At 35.4% G+C, this 14,906-nt stretch overlaps 1 protein-coding gene across 12 annotated transcripts in view; it reads left to right on the forward strand.

The window, feature by feature from the left end:
• The window catches only part of LOC124956575 (growth factor receptor-bound protein 10-like), a 437,491-nt gene extending 432,390 nt beyond the window's left edge, over window positions 1-5,101 (forward strand). For 10 of the 12 annotated variants that reach the window (XM_047512554.1, XM_047512555.1, XM_047512552.1 and 7 more), the window contains one exon: window positions 3,917-5,101. In XM_047512554.1, the coding sequence (XP_047368510.1) occupies window positions 3,917-4,336 (420 nt within the window). In that variant the 3' untranslated portion in view covers window positions 4,337-5,101. Of the gene's footprint in view, window positions 1-1,942; window positions 2,075-3,916 lie in introns of those variants that run through there. The other 2 variants (XM_047512556.1, XM_047512557.1) reach the window with 2 other exon arrangements.
• Window positions 5,102-14,906: the final 9,805 nt, after the last annotated feature.

The raw sequence follows: 14,906 nt of genomic DNA on the forward strand, positions 1-14,906 counted from the left end.
AATTTCTCTCGTACATACGTACATATATACATACACATGTACATACATATATGTGTATATATATATATATATATATATATATATATATGTATATATATGTATGAACGGTACAAATGAGAACGGACAAGGACACCAGAATATTACTTCGTATACGTTTCACGCGCTCGGCTTATCTCTTTAGGGTCGTACGAGAGAGAAAGAGAGAAAGAGAGATAGAGAGAGACAGAGAGAGAGAGAGAGAGAGAGAGAGAGAGAGAGACAGGATTTGGGATATGGGGGATTTCAAGGGACATGTACAGCACCGTTTCAAGGATGTCCAACCGGTCTTTGATGCGTGCATCAATATATCCCTGCGTGAATACGTGCGTGCGAGAGTGAGCGTGAGAGGTGAGAGAGAGAGAGAGAGAGAGAGAGAGAGAGAGAGAGAGAGAGAGAGAGAGAGAGAGAGAGTGAGAGAAGACGAACGGGTGGGTGGGTCTTCTTCCTGATTATGGGCTTTGGGGACTCGATTGTGTTTCCTGCGTAACGTGTAATCACGATTACGTAATCGCTTTGACGTTACGTAAGTTTGCCAATCGAGAAAGAAACCCACGCACGTGATTTCGATTCTCTATTTCTCTCTCTCTCTCTCTCTCTTTCTCTATTTCATTGTTTTATTATCCTTCTTTTCTTCATTTTTTTTACCTTTCGTGTTTCTCTCTCTCTCTCTCTCTCTCTCTCTCTCTCTCTCTCTTTTATTTTCTTACTCTTTTTCTCTGTTTAACGGTAAAATTCTAACTAAAATTCGCTTGAACGAATCGGCCGAAACCGCGTTTAATAGTTTTCACATTGGATTTCTTTCTCTCTCTTTCTTTCTCTCGAAAACGCGACGAGGATTCCAATCAATTCCATTCCGTTCCTTTAGTTCGAGAAACACGAAAAACGTCGCTTAGATTTCTCATTCTCCCCTCCATATTCCCTTTCTCTCGCTCTGTCTCTCTTTCTCTTTCTTTTTCTCTGGAGACCAATATTTCTCTTTTTGTTTTCCCCCCCCTTTTTTTTTGTTTAATTTCCCTTTTTTTTTTTTTGGAAACATCGTGGGAGATTATCGCAAGCTTCTCAAGCTCGTCGTTTCGTTCGTTCTACTCGCTGCTGCTGCTGTTGCTGCTGCTGCTGCTCTCTCATCTCCAGCAGCAAAATCACACACCAGAACGCTTTTCTTCTTTCTTTTTAACGTTGTACCATCGTCCCTAGGCACAACTTTTATATCGTTTTTAACCCCTACTCTCTCACTCTCTTCCTTTACCCCGATCCCCTTTGCCCGCCGTGCGTCGCACACGTGACGCTTCTCACGATTCTAATACCGTCACACAGGGTCGGCCGGCGGGTGGTGGTTGTTGGGGTCCTCTTTGACTACTTTTTTCAATGCGCCTCAATTTTTCTTTTTTTTTTTTTTTTGTTTTTTTTTTTAATTATAATCGTAGGTAGGCAGACATAGACACATAAACGATGACACGCTTGCTCCGTCATATACGTATCGTTTGCCCTGTTCGTTGATTTTAATGAAATTAATTTGCTTTTTCTCTCTTTTCATCTTTCTTCTTGTTTTCGTTCTTTTTCTTTCTTTTTTTTTTTGTTTTTTTTTTTTTTTTTTTTTTTTTATTTTCCTTTTCTCTTTCTTTCTGTTATTCGTAAGCCCGTCGCACATCACGTTGCTAAAAAACATAGATCTTTATATTCGAAAGCTTTTGTAATTGAGAATAATCCCATAAAAGGATATATCGTAGATTTTTCGAACATCTTTCATCACGCTCCCTTTGCCACGTACGTAACATAAAATTGACGCCTTCCGAATCCTTATTTACCACCCGATCCCGATATATATATATATATATATATATATATATATATATATATTTCGTCTTGATGGGAGCCATGAGATAAGTTATATCTTTTCGCGCAGCAGTACGATGGGCAGTATGTGGTGCCGGCCATTTTTCGCACTAGCGCCAGAAGCACCGAAAAGAGAAAGAGAGTAACGACCGTCGTGTCTCTACGCGAACAAGAAGAGGAGGATTAGTTGAAACGTGGCTTGGTTTGGACATACTGCTGAGGTTACTATTACTACTACTACTATTACTATTCCATGCTTCGCCCGAGACGAACTATTTTTATCTCTTTTTATCTCTCTCTCTCTCTCTCTCTTTCTCTCTCTCTTTGTCTTTCTTTTTCGTTTTATTAGGTTGGAAACTATGAAACGGGCGTTGAATGAATATAAATAACTAAACAAAAACGATCGTTTTATAGTTTCCAACCTAATATTAGAAAAGACTGATAATACAAGAAGTATTGCAAATTTTCTTATCGTCAAACGAATAAAATCTAAGAGAGAAAAAGAAAGAGAGAGAGAGAGAGAGAGAGAAAGTGTGTGTGTGTGTGTGAGAGAGAGAGAGAGAGAGAAAGGGAGAGAAGACAACAAAAAAAATAAAGAAAAAAAAAGGTGACAAAGGGCATAAGTTGCGAATCGGGGTTGAATCCATAAATTCTCAGTGATCCCACAATGCGTTCTTTCCTCTCTCTCTTTGTTTCTCTTTTTTTTCTCTTTCTTGCTACGTTTACTATCTTTCTCTTTCTCCTTTTTTCCCCACCTATTTTAAAAAGGACCATTTCTCTCCTACCTACCTATCTACCTACCTACCTACCTACCTACCTACCTACCTTTACTCTTTTACCCTACAACTCGCTAGATCGAGGTAGAAACTTTGAAAACCTTAATCATATGGGCCTTCTAGCGCCGGCCATAAATATCGTCGATGCAAGCTCAGGTTGGCCCGCATCCAACTTCGTTTAACCCCCACTTAGCCATCTTGGACGGGGACCGCCGTTCCGTTCCACATTTAGCGAATTCTCTATCCCCCCCCTCTCTCTCTCTCTCTATCTCTATTTATCTTGCTCTCTCTCTCTCTCTCTCTCTTTTTCTCTCGCTACCTACCTTACTTCATTCTCCCACTTCTTCTTTTTCTTCTTTTTCTTCTCATTCTTCGAGAGTCCTCTTCTTCCTATCTTCTCCTTCCATCCTCTTTTCCACGTTCTTCCTCGTTCCTCCACGTGGTACTTCTACGGCCAGGAGTTATTACATAATTTACGATCGCCCGCATATTTTTGTAACCCTGCCAGAGAACCAGCGAGAAAGAAGTTTACGCGAATTGGCACACCGTCGTCGTTGTCGTCGTCGTCGTCGTCCTCGTCGTCGTCGTCGTCGTCGTCATTCGTACTCTCTCCACGCGACGAACTCCTTTCGATAACTCTCGTTTGATTCGCGTGCCACGTTGATTTGTCTTTTAGATACTCATATATATATATATACAAACATACACACATAAGTATATATACAAACATATGTATATATAAATATATATATATATATACATAAAATCTGTCTCATCGATATCGTATCTCTAGATAATACATTGACATTGTACTGTAATAGTCGCAGATTGTTATTCGAAGCGAATTGTCACCTTCTGTTATTTTGTTCATACACATACATATATATATATATATATGTACATTGATACACATGGCTCGACACCCTTCTCTCTCTCTCTCTCTCTCTCTCTCTCTATCTTTCTCTATCTTTTTTACTCTCTTTCACTCTGCTTTACGAGATAGAATCTACGTCGGCTTTTACGATCGGCGTTAACGGTTAACAAGCACGGCTCGGTACCGTAATATCCCGTTGGAATTGCTCTAGAGCCGTCGATGTTCGACGTCCGTGGGGGGTGCTGCTGCCTCTCTCGCTCTCACTTACTCTCTCTCTATCTCTCTCTTTCTCCTTCACCTCCGCCCTCGCAACGACCCTCACTTCCCCCGTACCTACCGCGTCTAGGCGCTTCCTAGGCGAGGTTAATGATTTTCTCCGATTACTCCGGGCTAGATCGATCGCCGCACCTCCTCCCAAGACCTTCGTAATGTGGTGTCCAATCTTCAACGAGATTCTTCAATTATGCAGTCTGTAACAATATATTTTTCTGTCATATCTCTTTCTTCGTTTTATTTATTTATTTATTTTTTTTTTTTTGTTTTTGTTTGCTTGCCTGTTCGTTACTTTTTCTCTCCTTTATGTTTTTCTTTTTTTTTTTTTTCTTTTTTTTTTTTCTTACACTTTGTTTCTTTTACTACTACTACTACTACTACTACTATTTCTTTTTTTTTTTATCATACCATTGTTTCCCAACGAGTTCGACATTACTATCGCACATTTTTTTCACGCAAAACGATGAAAAATAATGGCGATAAAAGTTTCTACCTTGGAATTAACAAAACAAATATCTTAGATATGATAAATGTACCTTGATAATGTTAAAAAGAAGAAGAAAAACAGGAAGAAGAAAAGTAAAGAAAATGAGAAAAGAGGGTTATATACAAAAAGAAAAAAAAAAAAAAAACGTTCGTAATGGGTTTTTGACGAATAATTCGTAGAATTTAACAAATTGCACGTAACCAACCAACCAACCAACCAACCAACCAACCAACCAACTAACCAACCAACCAACTTAACCAATCAACTTAAGTACAATACGGCCTTCGACTTTGGTATGAGAACGAAAATGAGTTTCACGTCCTGTCGGACACGTTAGGAAAACGTGAGGATAATTTGAAAACATAAAAAAAAAAAAAAAAAAAAAAAAAAAAGAAAAGAAAGTAGAAAAAGAAAAAAGAGAATTAAAGAAAGAAAATTTTTTTAGTGACCATACAAGATTACCATCTTCTGTAAGATACATCATCGTACATAGGTAGATATGTAGTTACATAGATATGTACGTACATAAATATGTATGCATGTATTATGTATGTATGTATGTATATATAAATATGTATATATGTACTGTACGTACGTACATAGTAAGTAAGTACGTACGTGCTCGCGAGCGAGTTATCATCGCACGACATTGTCCATAATTTCACGTTTCTACGAACGAGACGCGACCTTTCGTGGCGCATATTATTCGAGCGAATAAGGTACTTCCTACTTCGGGGTGATCGAGCCAGGATACCGTGCCAGCTTTCCCACGGCCAAGGACGCGCCACGAAAGGAATTCCCTCGTTTCGGAACATAAAAGATGAATAGAGAAAAAGAAAGAGAATGAAATAGTATGATATATAGGATAAGAAACTTTAAAATTCAAATCGAATTACGTTATCATATATTGAAGTATATATATATATCTCTGTGTATATAAAAACACACACAGACATGTATATATATATATATATATATATAGAGCAATGAAATTTAACCTGTTAGAAGAGTAGTGTGTATATGAGGAGTGTGTATATTAGTCACGAAGGAATTGCAATTTTTGATCTTATGAGTATTCTCGTCGTGCAAAAGAAAAAAAAAAAAGAAAGAGAGAAAGAAAAAAAAAAAGAAAATATTCATTTCTATATTTATATATATATATGTATATTCACGCAGATACACTTTTTAAAATTTTGTTTTTTAACTTTTTTCTTTTTCTCGTTAAAAGCTAGGAAAGATCAAAAGAGTTATTTTCTTTTTTTCATTCTTTCTTTCTTTCGTTTTTCCTCCCCCCCCCCCCCCCCATTCTCTTTTTTCTTTTTCTTCTTTTTTCTTTTTCTCTTTTTTTCTTTTCCTTCATCTAAGAACAAAGAGAATCATTGCACGTCAATTTTGCGCGTGCGCGAGAGCTGTAGGATGGCAACACGGACGTATAATTTTAACCGCAGAGGCCCACGTCCTTTGCCCTCCGACGACCAATTTAATCTACGCGTAACGAAGACCGTTTAAGCAAGTTAAAAGGTGGATCGATGTCAATAATCGGATGAGAGAGAGAGAGAGAGAGAGAGAGAGAGAGAGAGAGAGAGAGAGAGAGAGAGAGAGAGAGAGAGTTTGTGAAGTTCGTTCGATTCTGCGCGCGTCTACGTCTCTTTACCTCTTATTTTTTCCATTCTCCTTTACCCCTCTTCCCCTTATCCTCTCTCTCTCCCCTCTCTCTCTCTCTCTCTCTCTCTCTTTAGCTATTTCGTTCCTTACGTTCGCAAGTACCTAGTAACAAGATACATGTAAAGTAAGTACATATCGATACGATTGGAATCAATTTGACGTGTATCCCGTTTCAATTTTATTTCGTACTAAGTCTACGTCGTGTTATTTTCCTTTCTTTCTTTCTTTCTTTTCTTTTTTTTTTTCTTTTTTTTTCTTTTTTTTTTTTTGCGTCCCTCTCTCCTCTCCCCTTTCACCCTCAACTTTCACTGCCTTTTACTTTTTTCGTTCTGTTTTTTTTTTCTTTTTTTTTCTTTTTTTTTTTTTCTTTTTCTTTTTTTTTTTCGTAATTATTAATCTCAAAAAGAAGAAGCTCTCGATCGTTGAAACGTCAAATGCAATTATTTCCACGAGTTATCCTCTCCTGCGAATGAATAATATATCTTCCTTTCTTTCTCTTTTTTCTCTTTCTTTTTCTTTTTTTTTTTTTTTTTTTTTTCTTATATCTTATATCTTTACTTTTCTCCTTTCGTTACGTTTTTATTATTTTTTTTTTTCTTTTATTCTCCTTTTTTTTCTTCTTTTTTCTTTTTCTATTTTCTTTTTTATTTTCCATATTTCGTAGCCTTTTTGTACAATGTCGTAAAGACGTCATGATTAATCCAAAATCGAGCTTCCCTCGATCGATATGATAAAAGTAAGAAAGAGAGAGAGAGAGAGAGAGAGAGAGAGAGAGAGAGAGAGAGAGAGAGAGAGAGAGAGAGAGAGAAGAGACCAAATGTGTGTAGACCAGACTTTCTCGGCAAATTTTCGCTTATCGAAGCGATTTTGTAGCTTCTACGAGCATCATTCCAATCCTCATTCTCCTCCCCTATTCCCCCTCCCCTCCCTCTCTCTCTCTCTCTCTTTCTCTCTTTCTTTCTGTCTGTCTTTCTTCGATTCTTTCCTGGGATTAGCTACAACCCCCTTGTCCTCCGTCCTTTGTCGCCTTTCGACCAGCGAGTTTAATCAATGCGATGCACCCGCCGTGGTCTGTCCTGACGAAAAAAAAAAAAAAAAAAAGAAAAAAAAAGAAAAGAGAGAAAAAAAAGAAGAAAAGGGGGAAAAAATGGAGGAGCAAGAGCGACGAACAAGAGAGAGAGAGAGAGAGAGAGACAGAGACAGAGACAGAGAGAAAGAGAGAGAATGAGAATGAGAATATATGTAGTGGAGGTAAAAGAAGGGGTGGCTCACGCGTCGGCACCCTCTATTGTACCAGTACTCGTCGTTCTCCTCTCTCATCGTCGTCGTTCTCTCCTCTTCTTCCTCTTTCTCATCTCTCTCTCTCTCTTTCTGTCTCTGTCTCTTTCCTTCCTTCGCACAAATCGCAAGCGTCGAGCAAGGGTGACAATGGGCCACGTCGAGGGCCAGGCAAGAGTGCGAATCATATGCACGATACCCGCATCCACCTAGACTTACTACCCCCTGAGGCTTGGTACTCGAGTTGCACGACATCGAAAAAGGGTGCGTTTCCTTCTCCCTCTCTTCTCCTCTTTCTCTCTCTCTCTCTCTCTCTCTCTCTCTCTCTCTCTCTCCCTCTGTCTCTCTCTGTCTGTCTATCTGTATGTGTATGTATGTGTCTCTGTCGTATTATTCCTTTCTCTTTCTCTTTCTCTCTTACTGGTCTGATGGTCTCTCTTCACTATTCTTCCAACTTTGTTCTACTCCATTCTCTCTCTCTCTCTCTCTCTCTCTCTATTTCTCTGTTTATCTCTGTCTATCTATCTGTCCGTTTCTCTCTTTCTCATTATTATTATTTTCGGGAACTCTTTCATGAACACCACTTAAATTACAGAATATCATGCGACTGAGTTGAGCTCTCGTTTATGACACTGAAATGTCTCATTCGATTCGATCGTGATTCAACGTGATTCTTTCTAAGGTCTATCTGGAAAAGATTTTAAAAGAGAGAGAAAGAAAGATAGAGAGATATATAGAGATAGAGTTAGAGATAGAGAGATAAAGTTAGAGAAAGAGAAAGAGAGAGAAAGAGAGAGAGAGAATGACAATGAGAGTGAGAGTGAGAGATGTGTCTCTTTTGTGTGCCAAAACGAAAGTCATTATGTAGTACGTAGAAAAGAGAGAGAGAGAGAGAGAGAGAGAGATAGGGAAAGAAATAGAGAAAGAGAGAGAGAGAGAGAAGGATCGATCCTTGGTGTTCGTCGTTTCGTGACGATCGACCGTATCCGTTGACCTTTCAAGATTAACGATCGAACCGACCCGAACGGAATGGCACTAAATACGGCCCGTCGTCAGTCCGTTTCCTTACAAACTTTTCTCTCTTCCCTCCCCTTCTCTTCCCATCCCCTTTCCCCAGATATCTTTCGCATTACTTTTCTTTTCTTTTCCCTTTCTCTTTTCTCTTATTCATCGATACGTAGGAAAAAAGGAAGGAAAGAAAGTAAGAAAGAAAGAAAAAGAAGAAAACAGACGCACCCTAATCGATCGTATACAAATTTTTTTTTTTTTTTTTCTTTTTTTTTTTTTTTTTTTTTTTTTTGGATTATTTTCTGTCGATTAAGATAAACACATCCTAATATGGAATAGAGAGGAAACATTGAACATCGAACTAATGATCATTATAAGAGATATCATCTTTTATATATTATTATAATCTTTTTTATTGTTTTATTTACAAAATTAATATTTATAATTTTATTTAGAAATTATATTAGAAATTAATCCGATAAAGTTAACTCGCGAGATAGATATATCAAGATAAAGTTCTAAAATATATATATATATATATGTATTAATATTAGTTTAGATATATCTAAGAGATTTTTTTTCGCTATCTAACGTAAGCAAAATTCGATATCGATAAGTATAATTGACTGGTGGGTGGTGGTGGTTGGATGGGTGGTTGGGCGGCAATCTGATAGATCGATATAACACGAATTTTCTCTCTTCACTTCGATATCAAACGCATATAATTGTCATTTCTACGTCGTACCGTAGCTCTTATAACTTTTTAATTTTGTTATTAGCATGTAAGTTATTTACGAACGAGTGACGCTTTTTTCTTCCTTTTCTTTTTTTTCTTTTTTTTTTTTTTTCTTTCTTCTCTCTCTCTCTCTCTCTCTCTCTTTCTCTTTTATCACGACTTATTATCGTCACGCGAATGTATTCTGTTATTCAAATGACAAATAAAAAATTTCCTTCGTTACTTTTATATATATATTTTAATCGTATTACGCGCGTAAATGATTTCATCGTTCTTTTTTTTTATTCTTCCCAGTTTACGATAGATCATTAATTATTAGATATTACGTTAATTATGTTATTTTTCAAATTTTCACAAACTTAGGAGCATTAGAAATAGAAAGAAAAAGGAAAAGAAAAGGAGAAGAAATATATAAAAATACAAGAGAAAATAATAGATAGAAAATCGAAGATTTATGAAATAGATAAAAATTTTATCTTTACGTATTTACATTTATTTTATATATTATCATTTTTCATTTTTCATTTTTCTTCTTTTTCTTCGACGAACGAGACGGTATCATACGTCTGTTATTATAATAAATTAAGAATCGAAATGAAAAATTTAGCATTCGTTTAAAAACATTTCTCTCATCATACGTATTATTAGACAAGAGCTATGTGAGGATCCAATTAAAACTAAGAGAGAGGGAGGGTACACATGTACGTTTATGGTACGTACATTGAATTACGTTTATATAGATGCATACATTATATTACCTATGTATGTATGCATGCATGCATGCATGCATGCATGTATATATATATATATATATATATATATATATATATATATATATATATATATGTATGTATTGTATGTACGTAAATAGTAGTACATACAATAACGTTACCTAAATACATACGTTAGAAACGTTTCGGCGTACAAAGGCGGATCCCAACTATTTTCGTAATCGAACGAATGCAAAAGGACTCGGTTCGGTGCACTCGCAGTTATAGAACCGATATATAGCCTCCCTTCCTCCCTTCCACCCTCCCTCTCATCCTCCCGCCTCTCCCTGTACTTGAATCGGAACGCCGATGGTCTTATTAGAATCGAAGCGTACTCGTTCGCTTGGAAACTACGTTACTGTACGCCCGTTTCAACCTCTTCCTCCTTTTCCTCCTATTTCCTCCTCCTACTCCTTCTCTTGCTGTTCCTCTTGCACCTCCTCCCCACCTCCTCATTCTCTGTTCCGTTTTTTTTCACATTTTTTCTTCTCTTTCCTCTCTCTCTCTCTCTCTCTCTCTCTCTCTCTCTCTCTCTATCTCGTTTTTTCTGCGGTATTTTTTTCTTTCCCTTCCCATTTTTGTTGCCGTTTTTTTTTCATTTTTCCCTCTTCTTTCTTTCTTTCTTTTTTCTTTTCTTTTTGTTTTTTTGTAATTCAAATTCTTTTTTCATTTTCTTTTTTTTCTTTTTTTTTTCTTTCATTTTTTAAACTTTTTCCCTTACCATAAAACCTTACCTCTCCCTCTTCCGCCCCGCCGCCCTCTCCCCCGATTTCTCTTCACCCTCCCTCCCTCCCTCCGTCTCCCATGTACTCTTTCCAATTATATGTTTTTTTTTTTTTTTTCCCCAGGCTACCGCGCTTCTCTCCTCGCTTTTCGTTTTTTATTATCGCGTTACCAGTTAGAATAGAATTTATTCACGAGGGACGAAAAGTTCTCGAGCGAGATCGAGCAAAAGGGATTTTCCTTTTGTTTATCTTTTATTGTATTTTTTTCTTTCTTATTTTTTTTCCGCCATCGCCCCGCCCTCCCCCTCCCCCCTCCCCCCCTCGCGTTTTTTTTCTTCTTCTTTTTCTTGTTTCAAAATCAAAATCGTAGATTCTTCTTTCTCTCGTTGGTAATCTATATATACATATATATATATAGATTTTGCGAGAAGGAAGAAAGGAAAAAACAAAAAAGAAGAAGGTGGAGGAGGAGGAGGAGGAGGAGGAGGAAGCTCGCTTCGATTTGTCCGTTTCTAGAATTTCCTTATCTTCAATTCTGCTTTTATCCGCAAGAACCACGTATAAGGGAGAATTAATGGTACCTTTTTCTTTTTTTTTTTTTTTTTTTTTTTTTTTTTTTTTTTATTTTTCCTTTTCTTCTTCTTTTTTTCTTTTGTTTTTTTTTTTTTTTTCTTTTTTTTTTAATACTATCCCAATGTATATCCGTAATATCCCCTTTTTATCCTTGGCTTGAAAACAAACGGTTTTTAAATTAATCTTTATTTCGAACAAATGTGCGTAAGGAAAGTGTTTAAGGAAAATATATAGGAAGGAATTTTTAATTTAATAGTAGTAGTGGTGGTAGTAATAGTAATAACAGTAGTAAATAATAGTAGGTAGTAGTTTTTCTTCTTTATTTCTTTTTTTTTGTTTTCCATTTTTCGTTCCTTTTTTTTTTTTTTTTTTTTTTTTTTTTTTTTTTTTTTTTTTTTTAATTATCTTCTCTTTTTTTCTTCTTACTTACGGATAGATGAAAAAAAGATGAAAAAAAGAAGAAAAAAAAAATAGAAAAAAAAGAAAAGGAAAAAGAAGGAATAAATGCATTATTTCTAAGATCGTCCTTAATATTTCTATCTTTATTTATTTATCTATCTATCATTTATTTATTTATTTATTTATTCATTCATTCATTCATTCATTCATTCATTCATTCTTTCATTTATACATTTATTTATTACTTTACCAATAAGTAAATATATAACATTAATATTATATTAAATGTATAATATTAATATTATATTAATATAAGATTAATATTATACATTATTATATATTATATTAAAATATGAATATTTAATATTTTATATTAATATAATATTGATATTATATTTATTTGCTTTTAAAAAGATAAATGGATCGATGAAAAATAGAAAGGAAAAAAAAAAAAGGACAAACAAAAAAAAACAAGAAACAGAAAAAGAAAAACAAAAAAATAAATTATAAGAACAACACCTAAGGAAATTTAAGAACAGATGTGATACGTGCGCCGTGTCTGTCCGCGAAAGATACGACGGGATGCTGTTTCGAAGATGCTTTGGCTCGAGAGAACAGAATGAGGATGAGGAGGAGAAAGAGGTGATGCTGGTGGTAAAATAGAAGGAGGAGGAGGAGGAGGAGGAGAACGTAAACGCGCGCGCGCAAGAGAGAGAGAGAGAGAGAGACAGACAGAGAGGGCCGTGCAAAGCGCACGTACCGCGCAACCCGTCTTGCACGATGGTGGTTGATGGGCGCCTAGCAACAGGCGTGTCAGGGGTTGTCAACCCCTGCCCTCGGCTTACTTTCTCCTTTCGCGGCCGCTTACGTAACCAAAAGCCGCGCTCGAGTCAGTCAGCTTTTACGCCTCTCCACCTCCATCTCTCTCCATCACCTCTTCTCTTTCTTCCTCCTCCTTCGCCTTCAACTCTTCTTCATCATTCTCATCCTCCTTCTCTTTCTTCTCTTTCTCTTTCTATTTCTCTTTCTCTCTTCACTTCGCTTTTCGCTCTGAAGGTTCTTCATGCGACGCATCCTCGCCATTCGCTGCGTTCTCGCTTCGATTGCCTTTAGTATCAGAGAGAAAGAGATAGAGATAAAGAAAGAGAGAGAGAGAGAGAGAGAGAGAGAGAGAGAGAGAGAGAGAGAGAGAGGGATTTCTTTCATGGAGCTTTTCAAAATCACCGAAGAGGTCATACTCCATAAGATTCTTTAGTAGCGTGCAATGACGAACAGCTTTCTTTTTTTTTTTTTTTTTTTTTTTTGTTTTTTTTTGTTTTTTTGTTTTTTGTTTGTTTTTTTTTGTGTGTGTTTTTCTTCTATTTTCTTTCTTTCACTCTTTCTCCTTTTTTTTTTTTTTTTTTTTTTTTTTTTTTTTGTAAAACTCTACGAACAAATTACTGCGGGTTTATAAATACGAAGTAAAAGGGCAAACATGTAATCTTTAATCTACCTAAATACACCTACACGTACATCATACGTTTCATTCAATTTTTCTAAACAATTTGCCTTCCTTTCTGTCTTTATACGTCCTTTTCATTCTGAACGAGTAATAAGGGTAATGAGTTTTAACGAAAGGAAAAGGAAGGGAAAGAATCATTATGACAATAGTGTATATATATATATATATTTTTTTTTTTTTTTTTTTTTTTTTTTTTTTTTCTCGATTTCATATTTCCCATTAAATAAATGTCTATGAACGGACATGTCGCCGTCAATAAATTATCCCAATTTAATATGTGTTATAGCGGGGTAGTATATGCAATACTTTACTCGAAGGTTCTTTTTCTATTTTTTTATTTTTTTTATTTTTTTTATTTATTTTTTTTTTTTTTTTTTTTTTTTTCTTTTTTTTTTTTTTATCGAAAGAAGAGAAAAAGAAAGAAGAAAAAAAATAAAAGGAAGAAAAAAAACAAAGAAAGAGAAAAGAAACAAATTTATATTATATTACGTCATTTCTATCGAAACGCTTCAATAAACAAGCTTTTCAATATGAAAAAGATTTAATAAAAGTCAACGAGGCGTTAATAAGTTTACTCGATAAATGTATATACCATGTAAATGTATGTATATATATATGTACGTATGTATGTATGTATGTATGTACGTTGAAAATCATGGTAAAATCGTTTTACGGAGATCTCGCATTATAATAATTATATTCCACCACCGTCACCATCACCACCATTAACACCAACATACACCGCTCTTGTCCCATATTTCCTTCTCTCTCTCTCTCTCTCTCCCTCTCTCTCTCTCTCTCATACACACATACACACACACACACACACAGACACATCCTTGTCTCTTTCTATATATTATATAACTTTTCTTTTTTTATCATCAATTTTTCTTCCGATTTTCAATTCCTTTTTACGATCATCAGAAAAGGATCTTTCACTGTCACAAAGTTCATTCATGTCGAACTCACTTCGAACTTGTACGATCAAAGAGATACGGTGTTCTTTTTTTTTTTTTTTTCTTTTCTTTCTTTTCTTTTCTCTCTTTTTTTTTCTTTTCTTTTTTTTTCTTTTTTTTTTTTTCTTTTGCTTCTCTTTTGCTTTTACTTTTATCTTTTTTTATCTCTCTTCACGAGGAAAAGTCCATGTGGTACTATCGATGGCTTTGTTGCTAGCCGCACTGGTCAAATGGATCGATACGATAAAGTCGAATCGATTCTCTCGTTAATGGCTTTTTTCTCTCTCTCTCTTCCTCCCTCCCCCTCTCTCTCTCTCTCTCTCTCTCTCTCTCTCTCTCTCTCTCTCTCTCTCTCTCTATCTATCTATCTATCACTTTTATACATGAGTTATTACCGATACAATAGTTTAAACGTTTAATTTGCAGACCAATGTTTTTTTTTCTTTTTCTTTCTTTCTTTTTTTTTTTTTTTTTTCCATTCGCGCAGATAAAACATTTTGCAAAGTAAAAAAAGAAAAAAAAAAAGGAAAAAAAAATGTTTGCCTATCCTATTATTCTTTTTCTTCTGTTATACTTTTTACTTGCCTGCTCCTTTTTTTCCATTCTTTCTTTTGCTCTTTCTTTCTTTCTTTCTTTCTTTCTTTCTTTCTTTCTTTCTTTCTTTCTCTCTCTCTCTCTCTCTCTTTTCTCTCTGCTCATTCTTCGAACTCGCGTGGGCGTTCAACAGTATTTCAGTATTTACGATTTCTTCGTCCTTATTTTCCTTCTTTTTTTTTCTTTTTTTTTCATTTTTTTTTTTTTTCCCATTTCTTTTCTTTCATTTTCTTTTTTATCTTTTTTGTTCTCTATCTCGTACAGTCTCACCGTGAGTTTACATTGCCGTAAAAAAAAAAGAAAAGAAAATACTTTTTACGAGGGCAAAGAAGGAAACATTTCGTCTCACTCTCTCTTTATTCGTCTTTTTTTTTTTCTTCCTAATTCATTTACCTAATTCGTTCGTTCGAATTTGATTA

Source organism: Vespa velutina, chromosome 22 (assembly GCF_912470025.1).
Source record: "Vespa velutina chromosome 22, iVesVel2.1, whole genome shotgun sequence".
NCBI classification, from domain to species: Eukaryota; Metazoa; Arthropoda; class Insecta; order Hymenoptera; family Vespidae; genus Vespa; species Vespa velutina.